Source organism: Hippocampus zosterae, chromosome 7 (assembly GCF_025434085.1).
Source record: "Hippocampus zosterae strain Florida chromosome 7, ASM2543408v3, whole genome shotgun sequence".
Classification (NCBI taxonomy): Eukaryota; Metazoa; Chordata; class Actinopteri; order Syngnathiformes; family Syngnathidae; genus Hippocampus; species Hippocampus zosterae.
The window spans coordinates 25,635,190-25,655,870 of record NC_067457.1 but is presented as its reverse complement, the minus strand read 5'-3'; the positions used below and the strand labels follow the sequence as shown (position 1 = coordinate 25,655,870).

General features: G+C 46.8%; 1 protein-coding gene across 1 annotated transcript in view; it reads right to left on the bottom strand.

The window, feature by feature from the left end:
- csmd2 (CUB and Sushi multiple domains 2) overlaps window positions 1-20,681 on the bottom strand; it is a 98,651-nt gene that overhangs the window by 18,065 nt on the left and 59,905 nt on the right. The window contains 21 exon segments of the mRNA XM_052070070.1: window positions 63-209; window positions 864-1,052; window positions 5,482-5,595; window positions 6,332-6,412; window positions 6,510-6,655; window positions 7,455-7,632; window positions 8,442-8,630; window positions 9,108-9,317; window positions 9,762-9,878; window positions 11,558-11,627; window positions 11,950-12,068; window positions 12,211-12,315; window positions 12,614-12,710; window positions 14,473-14,597; window positions 15,088-15,291; window positions 15,734-15,829; window positions 17,357-17,470; window positions 18,650-18,766; window positions 19,080-19,274; window positions 19,879-20,066; window positions 20,178-20,316. Of these exon segments, the coding sequence (XP_051926030.1) occupies window positions 63-209; window positions 864-1,052; window positions 5,482-5,595; window positions 6,332-6,412; window positions 6,510-6,655; window positions 7,455-7,632; window positions 8,442-8,630; window positions 9,108-9,317; window positions 9,762-9,878; window positions 11,558-11,627; window positions 11,950-12,068; window positions 12,211-12,315; window positions 12,614-12,710; window positions 14,473-14,597; window positions 15,088-15,291; window positions 15,734-15,829; window positions 17,357-17,470; window positions 18,650-18,766; window positions 19,080-19,274; window positions 19,879-20,066; window positions 20,178-20,316 (2,940 nt within the window).

The window sequence follows — 20,681 nt, the reverse complement described above, 5'->3', positions numbered from 1 at the left end:
ATTGAACCGATTCCCAGTCCCGCGCTGGAGATGTTCCCGTGGGAATAAAGAGCACTTCTTACCTGAGTAGCGTAGACGGAAACCTTTGTGGCTGGTCGTGTGGTCGAAGGACCAGTGCAGGTAGACTTTGTTACTGGAGCTGGTGATGCTGAGCGGGCTGGAGTAGTTCCCACTAAGTGTGATCAGAAGAGGACTCTGCCTTGAAGGACCTGATTTATGAGACAAATCAACAAATGGGTTCTCAACACGCAACCCCCCCACCCAAATAACACTGTAGCTCAGCATTATCCGCTTTCTATATTGCTCCAATTTATTCTCAAAGGTCGTACTTTATTTTCATAAGATTCAGAATGAAACGCAGCTTTGTCAAATAGCCTTAATGCGCACAGTTACTCAGAATTACGCGTTGAACGACATTTTCATGAGAACACGCTCGCCGTTCCCACGCTTGAACCCCAGTTAGGTCTGCGTGGTCGTCGGCTTTTAGTTTCACTCGTCACAAAATCAAAATGTACTCTGCTCCTAAGTGAAGAGGCGAAAAACCGAATGCGCGTTCGGTAATTGGTTTGGCAGCCCCAAGGTTAGCTTATTTTTGCTTAGCAAAAGAAAGAAAGAAAGAATAAAATGCGCTAATCATCAAGTCATGGGTATACGAGTGCCATTTACGACGAGAAGCCTGCCAGGCTTGCTGACTGCCCCCGTAATTACGCGCAAATGCACAAAGCAGAAGAGGAGCAAAGACCATGAGCCTGTGTGTGGCTCTTTGGTTCATTTTAGGCTTTAATCGCATATGCCACTAATTGCTCTTGGGAAAGATTGCACGCACATCTGTTGATTTGGGAAAGACAAAGGCAATATCTCACCGTCAAAGATTTCAAGTTCATCAAATTGACGGCTGGTCTGGAAATGCTCGACGGTAAACGTGACGTTGTACCCGGGCTCCACTTTGACGATCCAGGAGCACGACTCGAAATGCGGGAAGCCGCTACCTGGCGACTGGCTCATGATGACTCCCGTGGATGCCGTCAAGACCTCATTCATGGGACAGGTCACTGATGAGTCAAGACAAGGAAAGAAAAAAAAATATGAATGTATAGCAACATAATTGCTAATTTCGTGAACATTTGTGCGCCCATTCATTCGTCGTTCAACGGAATCAACTCTGAAGCTCTTACATCGGGTGGATCCATAATATCGCCGGAGGGGGAAATCATGGCAGCTTCGAGTGCTATTATAATTCGATAATTATTACAAAAACTAATTTGTCTGCAAGGTGAGTCCGCGAATAGCCGTTAAACTCTGGTATTAACGGATAGCCGAGAGCGCCTTTTGCCTTTCACCTTCTTTTATTTATTTATGTGCCACGGGTGTCAACTCAAAGGTGCCTACAAGCCATATTTGGTCAAAGTCCTGTGAAAAACACCTCTGTCCAATTTCATTCACACTTTTTACATTAATTTCGAAACATCGCTGAATGTCTCAGTTGAGACGGGACGCAACAATTCGCTCGTGCAACGCGCCTCTTGTGTTCGGAGCATGTTTACCCTGGTGGTCGCTTTCAAAGACACCAAAAGATTAAAAAGGCAAATGGGTAGAATAAACGGCAGACCGCCTCGGTTATGCGGTGTTGACAAACGATTAAAAATGTTGGCTCTTATCATTTTTGGCGCGCAAACTAAGTGGGATTTATTGCATGAGGAAATCTTACAATGTCAAGTGTGTCGTTCACTGAATTGCAAACGACTTCCAGTGAAATGCTGCTTTACGGTGAACACTCAATAGCTGCAAATCTCAAACCAGAGACCCACATGAAGATTATCATAAATTATGCAAATTGACCTGAAATGGACTTTTGGCAAACGTGCGCCCAGCGGCATGTATAAAACATGATAGAAATCCACATGGATACAATAAAAAACACAGTCGACACGTTTCACTTCACATCCTGGGTGTTCGTCTGCCTGTCTCAAAAGCTGTGAGCAAAGGTCCCCCGGTGCACGTTTACTGATTCGAAAGTTCACCCCGGGAGCCGATTTGGATATTGTATTCCAATAAAAAAAAATCAAAAAAGCAAGGCAATCGGAATTTTGGTCAAGAATGGCACTGAAGCAGTGAGGAGGTGGGGGTCCGAGCAAAGAAAAAAATAAACGTGCATAAAAATACATTCATAAACTACAACAAGACTTTTCTTCTCTATGCTATTCAAACATTGTTTTGCTGCTCAACCAACAACATATTCCTACTTGCTACCATGTCCACGCAATTTTGCTGCAGAAATTCATCTGTGCTGATTTAACATGTTCCTGGAATAGTGACCGCAAAGAAGCAATGATCAAGAGCCTTCATTCTTTGGCACACAAAACACAGACGCTAACATTTACCATTTCACTCATTTTGTCACCAGTGTTCAAAACTCCATCAATGACATTTAGGTTTAAAAAAAAACAACAACAACAAAAAACAAAAAAACGGGAGTGGCCGAGATGCGGAAATATTAAAGTATACCACAACCAACGTATTGTTAACTTTAAGTACTGCGCACACATGAAATATTTTATTTCTTCTTTGATCGGAAATTGTACCACCCCCCTCCCCCCATGCACCACATTGAGAAAAATTTAAAAAACATCACTGACAGATGACATGATAGAATTCAGACAGGAAATAAGAGGTACATGCGACGTTCGTTGAACGATCAATGTGAATTAGTGTGTAGATAGGCACGCTGTCAGTGACCTTTCAAAAAGTCGTCAAAAATGCCTTCGTCTCGTCATGACGGGGATTGGGGCTCTTGTCCAGAGACAACTACTTCTGAAGGTGGCACTTTGGAATGAAGCATCGAGGCCTCGGCCAATCAATGCACCATCAAAGCTTACAGAGCTCCAAATTGCTCCTTTTAATAAGGCAAGCGGACGAGTCATTGGGGTATTTCAACGCGTCTGGAAGGGAGCATGCGGTCTGCGCAAAATTCATTCACCTTCCGTTCACACATGGGGTGGAAGAGTGTGCGCGGCGATCGCTACAATGAAAGGATTCCCCTGTCTGCTCAGTTCCGCATGCAAGCAAACACTGCAGTTTGTGTATTTATAGCTCCCCCATCCAAGCGCTCACGCGGCCACAAATCACGGATATATGAAGCCTTTTACCGCTGCGACATTCTCGTCTGCGTTTCGAGAATTGAATTATCATCTGCAGAAAGGTGATAAGGAGCTGATTGAAGGGAATGGACCACTACACGCATAATAACGTGAGCTGAGAGAAGTCAGGGGTGACAATGACGGCCTGCATAAGGGGCAGCTGTAATCCTTTCACGTAGACTTCAAGAAAGGGGCTGTCGGTGAAAAACAGTCTTCTATGGACTAAAAAGGAGCCTGACTGGAAGGCGACGGGAGGGCATCCTGGATGGAAAATGAATATGAAGTAAAAACCCAGGAAAAACAAAACCCTCTCATCCAGACGTTTTGATATGGGAGCTAATTTCTGATGCCACTGTTTGTATGTGCAAAACGACCTTGTGGTCTCACGAGGGTACCGTGAGTCAAACACTCAGGCCAGACCAAACACGGGACGGATGGAATAATGTCCAAAGTGTTAGCTAAAGTGGCATCAAAAACCACTTGTGTCTGTCAACCCCCCATGAAGCTTCTCCAGTTGGTCCAAAATGCTGCTGCTCGTAAGAGAGAGCGCTAACTCCCTTCACTGGCTCCCTCTACATTTTGGAGCTCTTTTGAAGATCCTCTCAATTGTTTTCCAATCTTTAAATGGCTTGGCCTCGCCTTACCTCTCTGAGCTCCCCGGCCCCTATGCAACTGCCCGATACCTAAGCAGAGTACGGTCTTCTGGATGGAATACAAAGAAGAGAAATGAATGCGTGTCTCTGTGGTTGTAGGATTTAAAAAGAGATCAGGAAGGACACGAGCATGCTGATAGACGTCAAAATACTTTGATTTAAAGAGCGCAGATGAAGGTTGAGTGCCCCGGAGATTAACAGATGTGTTACGCAAGAAGAGTCAGAAAGTGTGACGCTGGTGAATAGGAAGGAACTGCGTGGAGGAGGAGTGGAGTATGTGTGTGTGGTGGGGGGGGGGGGGGTTGGCAGTCAGAGGCAATGCAGAGGATGAGAGACCGTACTGAGGGACAAACAGCCCTGCAGAACAGGATGGAAGCTCTGTTAGTACTTGTCTTTAGGAGACCACCGTCGTCATATCCAACGCTACTTTGGAAGCCGGACGCAAGGACAGCCCAGTGTTCGGCGTATGCGTGCGTGGGTTCATGTGCAAAATGATGCGTGCGGAGGGTTGTGATCATGAGAGCCAGAAGCGATGATTTGATAGGTGCAGCTGCAGCCGGCATGTCCCGTGCATTTCAATGAGCTGTGCATTCCAACCTCAGTCTCTCCTTGTCCTCTCCTTGCTTGCCCTGCCGGTAAAATCCCGTCCTATTTGCAATCATCCTTCTGCGCTGCTCAAACCATGCAAACCTCTGACTTCATACTGTATTTCGCCCAAATCCCGACAGAGCCACAAGTTTTCGGTTATTCTTTCTTCAAACTGAACCTCGATGCTCCCCATGCGCTTTGTACCTGCACTGTTATCTCCCCCCTCCTCCCCTTATGCTTCGCCGATGCAGACATAATTTACATATTTTGTCTTATTTAGTGCTGCAAATTTGTCACACGCCTCACATTATGCTAACCCGCTGGAAAATCCACTGTGTGAGAAACAATATGACACGGTGGCAACGTAGAATGCAACAAGAGTATTAAAAAAAAAAAGTGTGTAAAAATACGTGTTCATAATATTTTAAAGTCGAGTGAAAACGAGGGACTTCTCTCTGTACCAGTTTCTCCTGACCCTGAGGAAAAGTGTTGAGCATAACATTCGGCGTGATAAGGGTGCAGCCTGTTGGTAACAGTGCAACTATGAGGTCCTTAGGGAGGATCATTCTCAGCACGAAGAGAGCGACACGACCGCCATTCTTAGTCTCGCGGGAACCAAGCATCATCCGTGGAGATGAAAGGTACCACCAAACTGATATGAAGCTTTGGCACTCTGACTGCAGGCTTGTGCACAACCCACGGGAGTCGGAAATTTGGCCCAGCTGGAAGTGCATGAATCCATTTGAGGAAAAATATGTACGAGAACAACCGCGCTGTGCTATGATAATTACATTCGTCCAAATAATCTTTTTCAAGCATGAATTTTTTTTTTTAGCTCCATTCAAAATGTTATAACGGAATAAAATTACAACTTTAAAAAAAATAGTTATTTGATGAAATTATGTGATTAAATGAATATTCTGAATGAGAGTCTGTGACGTATTCCGTTAATTACAGTTTAGACAGTTTAAACATGTTTCTCAACGACAGCCACAATGTATGCACACCATCCTTTCACAAGGGAAGAAAATCAACCAATTGTACACCAGTTTATGCAAAGTACTTCGGATGACAAACTGAGATTGTGTATCTGGCTCACTCACCATCACATGATGGCGGAGGCCCCTCAAACTCTAAGTGTGCCCTTAAGCGACAAGTGAGAATGTCATTGCCGCTTAGCTGGTAGCCTGGGATGCACCTGTAGCGCACGATGTCACCTGGACAGACACAGATGGGGGAGGGGTGGGTAGGAATTTATTTTTGCAAAAACCGAGACCAAAAACTGTGCAGGTCAGACTCGCACCCAAAATCCCTGTTACCTTATTAGTGTCGAAGGCAGCAAACGAATTACATTTGGATTTGAAAAACCTACAGGTGGCCAAGGAAAAGTCTTTCTTTTTAGCATAAAATGGGTTACCCTCAATACAATCCCATGTGTCATAGTGGCCAAAAGTGGAATCCTCGACGGTGATTGCTCCTTTTGGTACTGTAAATAGTAAATCTTTGTCGCGGATGCTAAAGAAGGTGGTAGCAACGCACCAAAATTATTTAGCAACTGGCAAACAAAAGTAAAGAAATGAAGAAGTCATAGTTTTCGCAACTAATGTGTTTAGCACGTGGTACCCGCCCCAAGGATTTACTTATCACTGACCAGGATTCTATCTTTGGCCACAATGCGTCAGGAATCTCGTTAAAGTAAGCCATTTTAAACTAAAAAGAAAAACTTTTCCCTAGAAGCAAAAGTTTCAGATTCCAACGGAGACTCGTTCGCTCCCGTGAACATGATTAAGGAAGGGATTTTGGATGCCAGATCGTGGTCTAGTTTTAATATAAACAAGTCGTATCTGAATGTAAGTCACAAGACAAGCCAAACGACAAAAAAAAGTGTGATTTACAGTCTAGTCAAAATCTGTTACAGGCAATCAACGTCATACACATATTTCGAACTGTTACCTATTTTAAACTCCTTGCTTGCCATCAGGATCTCTGCATTGGGAACGATGGTGGGAGGGAGACAGAACTGCAGCCTGTAAGCTTCAGTGACAAGAAAAACAACAAAAAATTATGAGTTCAACAAACCCCCTACGACATGATACAGGATCTACTCTGAGTTGCAAAAAGAAGGAGCTACCTTGATAGTCGATGTGAAACAAGCCACCTTTCTCCGTATTACTCCGAAAACGGATCAGGACCTGATTCGATGTGCTCCGAGGAGGATCGTTGGGCTCTCCATCAGTGAACACACCCAGTTTCCTTGCTGTTTCTTGCGGGCCATCCCTAGAGACAACAAAGCCTTCTCAGAGACGACAAAATATTACGACGCAAGACAGGAACGCTGCATCTGAGCATGGAATGGGTGATCTGGACGGGACCGTGGATACTAACTAGCACCCGATGGGAACGTCTTTGGTAAGTGTTGGCCAACCGGAGCGGTCCCTCGACGCAGCGATGGCCGATCAAGCCAGCTTCCGGAATTATACCACAACCGTTCAGTTTAAAAACCATCTGTCTTTGGCTGTCAGAGTGGGCATGGGAGATTACAAGCAGCTCTGCAAATGGCTGGCTGGGGACTGCTGCCTGACTGCACGCCGGCCAAGTTACCATTACGGGGCCCATTTCCTTGGCTCAGTAGTTCAGTGGGTAGAGACACAGAGGTGGCAAGTCAAAACTGGCGAACGTGATAGTCCACATCTTGGCTCAATGGGAGCTTACTGAGAAACATCCATCCAGAAAGGCAAAAAAAATAAATAAAAGAATACACGGTAGAACCATTGTTTTCCACTCCTTTTTGCCAGACAACTTGGTAACCCCCCAAAAAACCAAAAACTAAACAAGATCAATTGAGGTAAAATCTGCACAGTATAACCCTTGAGAAGCAGTTAAATCAGATTGTGGGTGGAAAATTGACCTGAATTCAATGGGATAGACATGCAGTCATCCCATTGCCAGATTGGTTGGCAATCAAAACGGAAAAAAGAGGTTTCTAGAGAGTTCTTTGGAAAGGGTGAATGATAAAGGACTGGGAAGCTTTGGTCCCACATGCGAAAATGTCAGCCATACATGACAGGTTCCGTACCAAACAGTGATGAAGTCGTGCGGGCCGTGAACATGAAGTAAGGTAAAGTTGAGCTTGATTCCAAAGCCGGGAGCCACAGTGATCAACCAGGAGCAGTCAGCTGAGTTGAGGTATTCTTCCGGGTAGCGTGGAGAGAAGATGGTCCCGTTGTCCGAAGTGATGTTTCCACCACACGGCACTGTGACATCGGAGAATTGGGAACGGCTTGAAAATGGCCGGGAATTCATTGTTACAACGCGGTCTGTAGCAAAACAGGTTGCAGCCTATGATGCAGAAGGAAAGCCTGCGAGTGGTGAAAAGACAGACCGACCATGGGCGAACTGAAAATTGATACCAAACACATCTTATGGGCGGGAAAACGGCATTCACCATTCAAACGAGTGTCCAATTTTGCTAAATCTGCATCCATTCAGATTTAAAAGCGCACCAATCATTCCCATTGACACCCAAACCCCCTACTTAGCAGCGCTGCAACCGTGACGGAAGACCTCTTAAAGTAATCACAGTCGTTTAGACGTCTCAAGCAGCCGAGACAAGCAGTTGAGATTAATGACACACCCTCAGACGCCGATGTGTATACAATCGCTCCCAAAGCTAAAATTGCTTTTCTTCTGTTTTCTCAGCGGCACAAAGGGGTCCCGTGTCTGTGTGCGTTCGGATTATTCAGCCACCTGATGTGCAACAGCGGAGACCCCTCAGAGCTAGCGTCTCATCTGACAGATGAGTTATCGATTAAAACACGCCGGACAAGTCATAGAATTGCTCTTCACAGAGGCTTGTGGCCAACCGGCGTGCGACCGACAGTCCGAAAGAGTGTTAACTTGAAACTCCAACACACAAAATGGCGTGAAAGTATGAGTTTAAAAACATGGCTGACCTTCGAGTCTTTGATTCATGTATTTTTGGTTAGGACTATCCTAAAAAGTGACGTCATATTCCAGGATACTGCAACAACGATGGGCAAAGTTGACGTTCTTTTGAACCTACCTTCGCAGCGAGGGAAAGGGTTATCCCAATTGCGGGTTGTGCCGTGTTCGCAGGTGAGGATGGAATGTCCCACCAGCTGGTATCCAGGCAGACACTCGAAAGATATGGACTGACCCACGTTGTAGCCGGCACCCACTACCACCCCATAGCGGAAAGGCTCTGGATCCGGGCACTCTTGGAGTTCATAAGCTGCGGGCAAGGGGCATGTGTTGGGCTTGAGCCATTTGAAATAGTGCGGTGAGGAGACAGCGCTCTTTTCAACCCTTTTGGGATAAAGTGATTACAAATCTCGAATGCACACCTCATGCGACACTGATAATTACTGAACTTGATGGAACGAGGTAAGAGAATTTTGTCTTAGCATGTCATCATTCATTGTTGTGACTTCATTTTAATGACACTTTTATGATTTTTTTTTCGCAGCCAAATAGCTCAATATATTAAATTGGCTCAACGACACTGAAGTGATTACGGGTTATATCAAACTCTGCGGCAGAAATTAACTCCGAGTAGTGAGGCCAAGTCACTCCCACAATTAGCAAAAATTCATCCTCCTGATTATGCCAATTATTATCTGAACTGCATATTAAACCAGACAATCCGAAAATAATTTGACAACTGCGCTGTGGTGCGACATCAGCGTTTTTCAACATCGGGGTGACTTACCGTGGTGCTCGAACCTGAACCCTGGTTTGTTCTGCGAATGGTCGCTATGGAAATAGACGGTCGTCTCGTGAGAGGTGGTCAGCAGCGAGGAAGGAATATCCTGCCCGCTAAATCGCCCAATGACAGGGCTCGTGTCCAGGGGTCCGTTGCGTATTTCCAGGAAATCGTGGTTGGCTTCAGTTGAGAAATTGAGAAACTGTAGGTGGGCTCCTGGCAAGAAGAGAACCCCAAAGATGAAAACATTATTTCATTCACCAAAACCAACTGCGCTGTTACAAATGAGCACTCAGATAACTATCGAATCCCACGCAAATTGAAATGCATCGGCTGGACCGGAGCCATTTGCAGTCAGACGCATTCAAATAAATAAATAAGCCAATGACTGCTTCTGCTCATCATCGTTGTCTCGGGGCAATTAGGAAAATGAATGTGCATAATACAATAATGGCGTGTTGAATGACGCCCATCGTCTTCTGTTTTCATGAATTCACAAAGCCGACTCGTGAACTCTTCTCCACTCACCGTTGCGAGTGGAGAAGAAAGGAGAAAAGTCATTCAAAGAAAAAGGGCTAACAAGCCTTGAGAACCATGCAGAGACAACCGTTTGCGCTCACAGCGCTGAGGGCCAAATTGTTAGGAGCCCCTGATTCTTACCGTATCCAACAGGCAGGTAGATTCTCCATGTGCAGTCACTGTTGCTAGGATAGTTGCCAGGGAAACCGGGGCTGAGTATCATGCCCTCCATCTCCTCGCGAATCCCTCCACATTGGGCTAGTGGGAGCCAGTGAGAGCCGAATATTAGCATGGATAGGATATCTTTAACAAATTTAAAAAAAAACTTTCCGTACATAATATAGAGTTGGAATGTATTGGTGAGTACATGGACATCGCAATTATGTTTTTGTTTATTTGTTTGTTTGAGAGTGGTAAAAATGAATGCCGTGCAATACAGTAACTTCAATGAAAAGATTGCCTTCAGCTATGTGTGTCATTCAGCACTGTCATTTTTTTTTTTAATGCAGACTCTTTCATTGCCCGTGACATCTTTATGAAACAATTTGCAATTCCAAACTGAATTCACCTTTTTCAAGATCCAGATTTGATATATGTCGTTCAATATATTTTTTTATGTCTAGAAATGCACGTAAGAAAAAAAAAAAACAATGAGCTGTCATCTTTAATTCTCAGATGAAAATAAATGGATGACAGAAAAAAATATATATCAGTTTCGTTCCAGGACTTTTACAGCCTGTTACAGAAACAAATGTTTGCTTATTTGCTTAGTAGCAATACCATTAATTAACAATCATATAAAATTCACACTGGGTGGTCTACAAAATTTGTGAAGCACTGTATGTTACACGCGTTGCAATTTTTTAAAACTTTTTTTTTTCCATCAGGACGTCATCGTGGCACATCATGCACATCTTGCTATTTTGTCAGTGTTCCTTTCATCTTAAACCACCGGTGGATACAATTTCCCTGACTGAAATCCAGGACGAGGACTCGAAATAGTTGAAAATAAAACTGATGATGTTATCAAGAAAGATGAAAAGAAACGAGCCCTGAAATAAGACACAAAAAAGATGAAAGCACGTTAAACTGATGTTAAAAGCGTCAGCTGACTAAAGCAGAAAAGAGTGAGTAGTCCTGGAAGTGTGTGTGTGTGTGGGGGGGGGGGGCAGGAAGGGAAAAAAAAAGAGAACAGCCTACTTAAGACAAAGGAGGGAGTTACCCCACAGGAAAAAAATGATGATGATGATATCCCATTTTTTCCCCCCTTAGGAATAAACAATGGCTCAGTTGTCAATTCATCACATAATTGATTGGATTAATGAGTGAGGTTCTTCCGTGGTACACGTGCTGCTGGAAATCATCCCATTTCATTGAATTTGTCCCCAAATTTCTATTTATTCATCATTGATATCCATGACAGTGACGTCCAAGGTACAATAAATGTGCGCATCCGCCTGTTGCGATTCACACAACGTACATTATTGCTTCCTGCAATTAATTCAGTGAACCCATTCACTTCTCTGACATGTATGTAAATCTATATACATATAGATGTTCATGAGGTACATTTTGGAGCGACCGGGCTCGACGAGGGTCTCGCTCAGAATCTCTGTTGCATCAATACATCAATAAATAAAGAAATATTAGTGTCGCTGCCCTGCTTTTCAATAAGCGGTGGGTTTCTTTTTTTACGAGGGATAAGCATACGAGCTCTCCCCTTGAATTTGAATTGACAATGTAAAGCTGCACATGCCCTCAGTGGCATGATCACAAGCCTGAAAAGTGACGTCTTGGCCTTGTAGCACTTTAAATAATCATCATGGGAGCCAAGGGAGAGAATGATCCCCTGAGGAAAAGTTGTCAGACCATCGAAGAAGTCCAAGGAGGACGGCAGAAGAACGTGGAAGCAAAAAAGAAATAAGGCTTATTCTTACCGATGCACAGAGGCGGAGGGTAGTTCCATCTTCGGACAGTTCCAGGCATACAAGTGATATGCGAATTCCCCTTGAAGGTACGGCACGTGCGGAGACGAGAGGGAAAATGCAAACAAAGCGTGCGTGAATTAATTGGCACTCATTCGCACCAGGTGCTCTCATTATTTGGAGCAAGCAGCCTGTTGTCTCCAAATGACTTTGTGTAGCGACTCAATTCTGAAATCTAGCAGAAGTGACATCGATCAATGCTGGAGGAGTATTAAAATAAGGATTGGAAGGCGGTGCGTATTGGCCTTCTCCAAAAGGTTACTGCAGCTGGGAATACACACACACACACACACACACACACACACACAACCGAGCACACCAATCAGCGGGTCTTGCGATTTTACCTGTAGCGTGTATCCAGGTTCGCACTGAAAAGACACCACGTTATTCATCTGAAGGCGCTCCCCGATCTTAACGGCATTCATAGGAATGACCGGCTCTGGACAGCTGGTCAGTGACACAGCTGAAGGGTTGAAAGATGAACAAGAATTCAGCATTCAAATGACCTCAGTCCAAGTTCAAGTTAACGCTGTGTGGACCCTTTGTCCAAACTGAACAGCAAGCCGGTGATAAAAACGGCGGAACGGATTTCATGGTTGACGTACTTTTGTATTCCAGCCTGAATCCGGCAGCAGACACGCTGATATCGGAGAAAAAGTGGAGGTAGAGTTGGTTGGAAGTGCTGTTGAGGAGAGCCGGAACGGTGGTGCCTTGGGGAGAAAATAAATGGCCGCTATTTAGTGATGCTATCTCTGGCTTAGGCCGCCCATGACTAACTGCTGCTGTTACTTACAAAGAACATTTGCATCTCCCCCCCCCCACCTCGGGGAAAGAGAGACAATTACCTCTTGCCATAATAGAGAGATTAATACAGTAAAGTTAACGCCCCAGACAAAAAAGGATTGAGATTGATCGACACACAATCGATCTTTTTCTTGAGAAATCACCAGAGTGACCGACAAAAACAAATAAAAAAAACGGAGGGGTACAAGTCAACACGAGGAATACCCGAGAAACTCCCAAGCAAGGTGTCGGTGTTGTCGCCTCCGTCAAACACCTCCAGCGAGTCCCAGTTCTGTTCTGTGACAAAGCTGACGACCTGGATCTGAGAGAAGCAGAGCATACGGCAGGGTCAGAACAGGGAAGTCACGAGAGAATATCTGCAATGGAGGAGCTAAGCGTCCCGAAAAGGTCACGATACCATCATGTCTATGTGTCTTTCGTTTCGGGTATCGTTCGGACAGAGACGAGTCCATCGGCATTTGACAGTTTAGGACTTTTTGCAAGCGTGCCGTCCTCTGGTCTTTGGCTTGCCCACTGACATTGCAGCGCCGGTGGGGGCAGCAGATTTTTTTTTTTCTGGCGACAACTGCAAGTCTGAGAAACTCTAGGGCTCCACGTATGCTAGCCAGAGCCAGTTTCTCGAAAGACGATCACACCAGCCGTGTGGCGGAAAGCCCGCGAGTACCCGCAACTGATGAAAAGTCCGAGAGCAAGTGTGAGTACCAAGTCAAGGAAAGTCTGGATGGCTCGCCCGGGATCCAGCGTTCACAAAAACATCCATTTCGCGGATGTTTCGGTTGTTGAGTATCATAAGCTTCCGCTTGAAGCCTTTGTGTAACTAGCCCCATTTTGGGGGGCGGGGGGATAAAATGCATCCATATCGAATGCATGACTTCTGATTGTACTTAAAAAATAAGTTCATAGATTAGCGTTTGTGTTCTATTTACAGCATGTAACGCATGAACACGGAATCGATTATGAAGCAACTTCGAATGCTAGTTATGAGAAGCGTTAGGACAATGTAATAGACGTCGTTAAATAGTCCTGCTCTTGACATTGGCGTAGCGCGTTTACGGTTCGATTGACACATTTAGCAAAGAAGGTCAATGTCACCTCTCATTTTGTCATCCTTATAAACTGGGTGTTCTTCAACCAATGGTTATAGATTGTTTGCGGGACAATTAACGGGGGCGGGGGAGAGCACTTAAAATGGCTGTGAACAAAGGGCGGTTAACTGCTGTGACTTTTCCTGCCGGTGACACCCCAACCTCACAAGGTTTGTCCACAAATGTCAACGGCAATGCAGCAGCGGAGACCGAAGCCGCTTGGGAACGCGTCGTTGCTTCCGGTGATAAATTTCGAAAATGTAAAACAATGACAAAAAAATAAGTAAATAAAACAACCACAAATCTGGATAATCCACCCCGATGAATTCTCTCGTCTTTTGTTTGACAAAGTTAATTTGAAGCGCAGTGGCAAACAGACGGATGCGATCTAAATGTTTGATTCCAAGCAAGGGTCCTGCCATCAGCCAGATTGCGAGGTGTGTGTTTATGAAAACCAGCCATTTTGTGATTCACACCCGGCCGATGTGCGTGCTCCGTTGCTATTAAGGGTCGTGTTGTCATGTGTCATATTTCTGACTGGCAGACATTCAGCTGGGAAGGCGGGGGCTAATAGCTAAGGGACAGCACTGAGGTCATTAGCCAGAGCAGCTAAACCGTACGGCGAGAAACTTTCCATCTGGCCAAAACCCAAAGGACTCAGTGGCCAACTCTTGCAAAGACGAAACGGGAAGGCGCACTCATCACGGCTACAATGTCATCCAATTTGATGAAGAAATGTGTTTTTCAACATTCCTCCTGGTCAGCTCATTAGACACGACCACGTGGGCCATGGTAAGTACACAACGCTTCACGTAAATGTTGGAAAATGACTCTATAACATTTGCAAATTGAACCGTACGGTGCCTTGAATTATAGTTTCCTTATCCAGGTCTTTTTTTCCTGAAGATCAAGAAAAAAATATTTTTGCAGGCAAACCTTTCCTGACCCTCTGGCTCCCAGTTTCAATCCAATTCTAACCTGGATTCCTGATCCCTCCGGAACCGTAATCTTCCAGACACAGTTGAGGCTGTTGAGGTAAGGCTCTGGAAACCCGGGTGATAAAATGGTCCCCGTGCGATGGGTGAGATTAGCTCCGCATGGAACTAGGGAAGAGAGCGGCATATTAACCATCTCACACTTTCAGAAATAGCTGCACATATATGCATATATACACACATATATGCGCGTACGCGTGCACATTCAACATTTCAGTTAATTGCAGAATCATCAAGTCTCATACCGTAGAGAAAAGAAAAAGCCTTCAAACAAACATCTGGTAAACACATCTGGTACAGCTGCCCGTGTGTGTGTGTGTGTGTGTGTTTGTGTTTGTGTGTGTGCACGCGGTGCTCCGTTTTTGAACATGTGGACTTGTCAATGCTTTTCTGGGTTTACTTATGAAGCGGCTGCCACCTGCGCTCTACATGGCTGCAGATTGTCTCTACGGGCAATGGCTTCCTTGCGGTACAAATCTCTGTCAGGTTAGCACAAGGCTCACACGCAAGGCGCAACTTGTTTGTTTGAAGGGGAGAGAAAAGGGGCCAAGGAAGCCAGAGCGCGTGCGCTTGTTTTTGCACAAGAGCCGTGTCCTACCTATGCAGCTGGGGATGGAGCTGTTCCACTGCGCAAGCGCGTTGGGCACCGTCAAACATTCGACGGCGGCCGATCCCTCCAGCACGTAACCTGGGCTGCACTCAAAGCGAATCACGGCGCCAACGGCAAAATTGTTGCCCATTCGGCGGCCGTTGCGGGGCTCGGGGACGGAGCTGCACTGGGTCGCGCTGGTCCGTGGCACCGCTTTGGAGAGCAGAAGGAGGCTCGTTAACGATTCTACCGCGAAAAAATATACGCGTGACACTTTTCCCCACTGAACACACTCGTCAGAAAGATTGAGAATGTTGACTGGCGTGCCCGTGTTTCTTTTCTTGCGGAATTTTACATGTACGACTGGTTAGCACATCCGCCTCGCAGTGCGGAGGTACAGGGTTCGATTCCAGTTCCGGCCTTCCTGTGCCGCCTTTGCATGTTCTCTTTGGGTTTTCTTTGGGTACGCCGCTTTCCTCCCACATTCCAAAAACACGCACGGTCGTCTCATGGAAGACTCTTAAAAATTGCCCCTCGCCATGATTGTGGGCCGCGGCACGCCCCCGTGAAGAGAAGTGGCTCGGATAACGGCTGGATAGTCCTTAGATGTTGAAGAGCTAATACATGCGGCGCCGGCGGCGTCATCGACACTCACCCTGGTAGACCAGATGGAATCCCCTCGAGCTGGATTGGCCTTTCGAGGTGAAGCGTATCACGATTTGGTTGGTCGTCGCCAATGGCAATGACTCGCCTGAGATAGAGAGTAGAAAAAAAAAAAACGAAACAATTTGCAGTGTTACAAACTAAGTGCCTTCAGGGCATGCCGCATCTATGCGTGGGCGCCACACACTCTCATCTTTCCTGGTTTCACTCGGGTGAGTGTGAAATACCGACCGCTAATCACGCTCGGGCTTCATCACCGATACCGTGCTGGGTTTTGGGCCACGGAGACATTGAAAGGACGTTCTCCACGTTGAGACGGGCTTGGAATGTCAGGTTGCTAGCAAGCCACCGGTCCAAAATCAAGCCGCGCTCTGACAGTTTGTACGCAGGGCGAAAACTAGAATTAGATGTGCAGATATTTGAATATCCTTTTTTTACTTTAAAGCGAAAACAAAAACAAGAAAAGGATTTTTCCTGTTTTTTTTTTTTCCTTTTTGATGATGATCTCCAACCGGCACGCACAGCATCTTAATTAAAGCCTTGTGATGTTCCTACAGAGATGGGAGGCGCACAGCACGATATCATGCTTGAGCATCTCTGCCTCTCAGTCTTTGCTGCTCGAGCTGCTGACTGCCCCTCGGCGGAGGATCTCATTACACCGTGTCTGCATGCTGTCACACTGGAGTGGGGAGGCAGACATCCTTACCCCCCCCCTGCCGCATCCCCCCCAAAGGAAACATCACACTTTGTGTGTATGTCTGTATATCTCGCCGGCCTCTACGGTGGTTTTACTCTGCGCATATGTTGAACGTATCTGTTCCTGTAGCATCGGAGGACTGCGACCGCTCGTTGCCACGAGTGTCACGGCCATGACCGCTCGGGCGCCGCAGCGGAGGCCCCGGGGGCACGCTGGGCGGTTCATCGCAGGAACAAAATGCTGTCATGGTGACCGATTCCTAATTCGACGCGCAGGGGATGCGTTCACCTGAACGGAGCAAACGCGTGGCAGCATCGAGCCGCCGGTCAGCTTGCAGCTGCAAAGCGGGTCACACGTTTCCAGCTTCTCGGCACTCATTTGAGGCAAAGCCACGGGGACGTTTGGGGTGGAGCCGGCCTCCGAAAGGACTTGATTTCGATTCAGCAATTATGACTGAGAGTAACGCGCCAGCTGTTGAGCGGTAAACATGTTTGGTGCAAGGGGCCGGAGTGGAACACATAGCGCACCTTTGCAGACCTTAAGTCTGCCTTCCTTTGCCAGAATGCGTGAGCTCTGTTTTGCTGAGTTCTGCCAGTTGGCCGACAGGAGTCCCCTGTTAATATCACGTCTTGTTTATTGTGCCATAAACAAGACTTATTTTTTTTAATCCGCAGCCTTCCCTGGACACAAACCAAAGGAATCATAATTTTCTTTTTGTCAAGTCGCAGACTGACCCAGATACTGACGTGATGATCCGATTGAGCTCCCTTCCCACTTTTCGTTTGTACGTTTATCTCATTCAAGCGAGTTGTTTCATCCATGTAGTTTGTCACTCTCCGAACCCAGCTCGCACGTACGCCGTTAGAGCTTCTCCATATGTCTTTGCATGCATATGCAAGTAAAATGTGCGCGTATTACCTGTGTGCGCTCCGGACAAAGAGCTAAGAACACGGGAGGTCTGCGTGGGCCCATCAAAAACCTCCACGACATCATTCAGAGCTGTCTGGAAGAATGCAAATTGGCTGAAGACCACTAGAAAAAAAAGATATCGAGGCGGAGGAATTAGAAAGCGCATTGTGAAATACGCTTTCAATCCACACGTGGACCACGGCTGCGAGAAATTACCAACGGATCCAAAGCGCCGGTCGCGGTCGACGTGACAAAAGGGAATATTAATACCACGGTCTTGACTTGATGGTTTGTCAACGGATGAAAGGTTGTCTCGCCATGACAGCCAGTCGAGCTCAGAGCTGTCACCTTGATCCTCGGAAACCAATCCTCTCAAACGCTACCGCCGGAGCATATTTAACCTTTCGCAGCTAATCTGCGTCGTCGCCTTTACAAGTCGAGGAACAAAGAGGATCATGGGAAAGCCGAGGGGAGCGAGGGCGCACCAGAGGTCAGCGCCTTTGGTCAGACGTGAAACCGCAAAGTAATCATCGGGCCTCCGCGGCGCCCGTTAACTGATCATCAATGGATGGCGCCATGGATGCATCGTCTGTGCCAACATTGCAGAAAGAAAAGCCCCAATGAATGGCACTAATATTTATTCTTGACGTCAGCCAATTGATTTCAAGCGTCGCCCGTCTTCTAATGGCTGTTGCAACTTCAGCATTTACCACCAACGGGCACAACAACAAAGCGAGTGGCCCAACAAAGATCGTTGCCTGCGAGAACCACGCAACCAACATGTCTCTTCCCCTCTGAAATGGCGCAAGTATGAATCGTTTGATCGCATATTCGCATCAGGTCGTTTTTTTTTTCGTTTCTCCCTCACGATGGAAATGTCACAAGGCTCAAAAAAGCTTGATCTTCCAGATCCCAATTAGGGGTTAGGTATTTCCCCCGCCGGATGTGTAAAACACCGATTTAAATTGCTCCGGTGGCAGTAACATGCAGTTGGGCGGCTTTCAGGTGGTTTTATTTTTACAGGCAGCGTCACTATCGCCGCGGGGTTCTCGGTCTCTTTGGAACGGAGAGATAATTACGTCAAGTGAAAATCAGAGGGCAATTAAATGGTAGGAAGGTGACAGCACCGATCCCCCAAAAGAAAATTGCCGAAAAGGACATTTGACGCCAGTCACTTTGCCCAACATCAGCTCGCACTCCAAATGACAGGGAAACATCAGAAAACCGTCAATGACCATCAGCTCGCGGCTTCACGGGAGGAAATGATCAAAGGTGGACTTGTGTCGGCTTAAACGATCTTACCATAATCTTGGGGAACAACCACAGAGTAAAGACAGATCCTGGCGCTGGTGTAGTTGCCAGGGTAACCAGGAGACAGGACCACTCCTTCCAAACCAGAATACTGCCCGCCACAGAGTGCTAAAAAAAATAATAATACAGGCGTGTAATTAAATCGGTAAACCGCACAAACCGCCATCTTAACTGCCATCAAATTGTCGTCAACTTAAAACACGGCGGACCCTTTTTTCTTGGAAATGCGACGGCTCCGGGCGTCTTGCCATTGATCAACGTGTTTGTCGTGTTAAAATGGCCGCAGGGTGTCACACAAAAGAGAGAAAAAGTGGCGGAGATGGTTTGAAATGAAGAATGTTTGTTGACATGAGCGAAATCTCCAAGCGTTGGTATGGAACGTTGTGTGTGCGAGGGACTAGCTCCAGATGTCAGTGTTTACCAGTGCAGATGGGTTTGGCTTTGTTCCAGCTTGGCTTGCCATCTGCTCCCATGATGCAAGTGAGGCTTTGTTCTCCCTCCAGCGTGTAGCCGCTGTCGCAGTGGTAGCTGACCACGGAGCCCAGCTTCAATTCGCTCCCCGCCCGCGACCCGTTGCGCACCAGACCCGGCTCGAAACACGACTCCCTCGGGTTCTCTGTGTGGGAAAGAGGTCACGCGGGGGCAGAACGGCCATGTTCAACACATGTTGACAAGGAGGAAACGGAAAGGACCGATCCCACCGCTCTATCGTTGGTGCTTTTCTATTTTTTTGCAACCCTATCGCGGCGGCTGTCTTTGCTCTGGCCCTCGAGAGCGCCGTCTCATCTACTGCGGCGGAAGCTACGCGTATCTCTCGGGAGATAGACGGACGGGCAGCCGATCGAGAGTGGCGGCTATCAGGGCCGAGGTCCGCCGAGCGCCCTGCGACCGCTCCTCTCGGAACTTGGTCGGGCATTCGAGTGGAGCGGACAATGCGCATCCGGGTGCGCCGGGTGCAAAAACTAAACACAAACACACGCTAGCGACCACTTCTAAGAGCGTAAGACGGATTGATTACGAAATCGCTCACATAGTTCGCAGGCAACGAAGACCCGCCCGTGCCAGAGGTGAATTCTGCATGATTCACATTGATTTCGAGGATTTCGTCAGCCTCCGAGGTAGGCATCGATCAATCGATACTCCCTTCCGAGGAATCTCACTCAACCCCGGACGAGTGCAGAAAAGCAAGCGAGAAGAAACAATGGACGCAAAGCGCAAACCTGTGTACTGAAGCACAAATCCATTGCTGCTGAGGGAGGCATCGCTGCGGAAGGCCAGGAAGAGCGTGTTGGAGCTGCTCTCGATCCGATCGGGAACGTCCGTTCCATAAAAGCTTCCCAGCAAAGGGCTGAGGGAGTCTGGCCCGTCGTAGATATGTAAGAAGTCATAACTGGGCTCCAAGCTGAATCTAGTCGAACGAGAGAACAGAAGATTGGTTGAGGATGCGCTTTTCTGCATACAAACTGACCTGTGGGAGGATTGCAAGGGATGTTAGAGGAGGAGGGTCACTTCATCTTACTGGTTGAAGCTGAGGGCGATGACATAGTCCTCCGTGACAGTAACGGTCCAGTCGCACTCTCGCCCATGAGGGTACGGTTCCGGATAATCCGGAGAAAGGATGAGCCCGCTTGGACCGCTCAGATTTCCTCCGCACGGAGCTTTGCACGGGCAGCAATTCAAACAATTAGCTCAATTGGGAATCCGCCTCAACTGCAGCAACATGTGATTCTTATTGAGGTTTTTCTTGACTTTCCTAGCAGAGAACCAACGCTAAGAAATGTACAGCCAATGTCAAGCCAGGCAGGCCGCGTTGTTTGCGCAGAGGCGTTCTCATCAGACGTATCTATCGCGGCGACCGTCTGGGACACCGTGTCATCGAATTTGCCATTCAAGATTCAGTTAGTCTATCGGGGAACCGTTTCGTCTAACCTTTTAAGAAGTCGGACGAGCCACAGGGGTTATCTGGCAGTTGCCGGTAAAAAAAGAAACCCCACTTTGTTCGATCTGATGGAACGTTATTAAG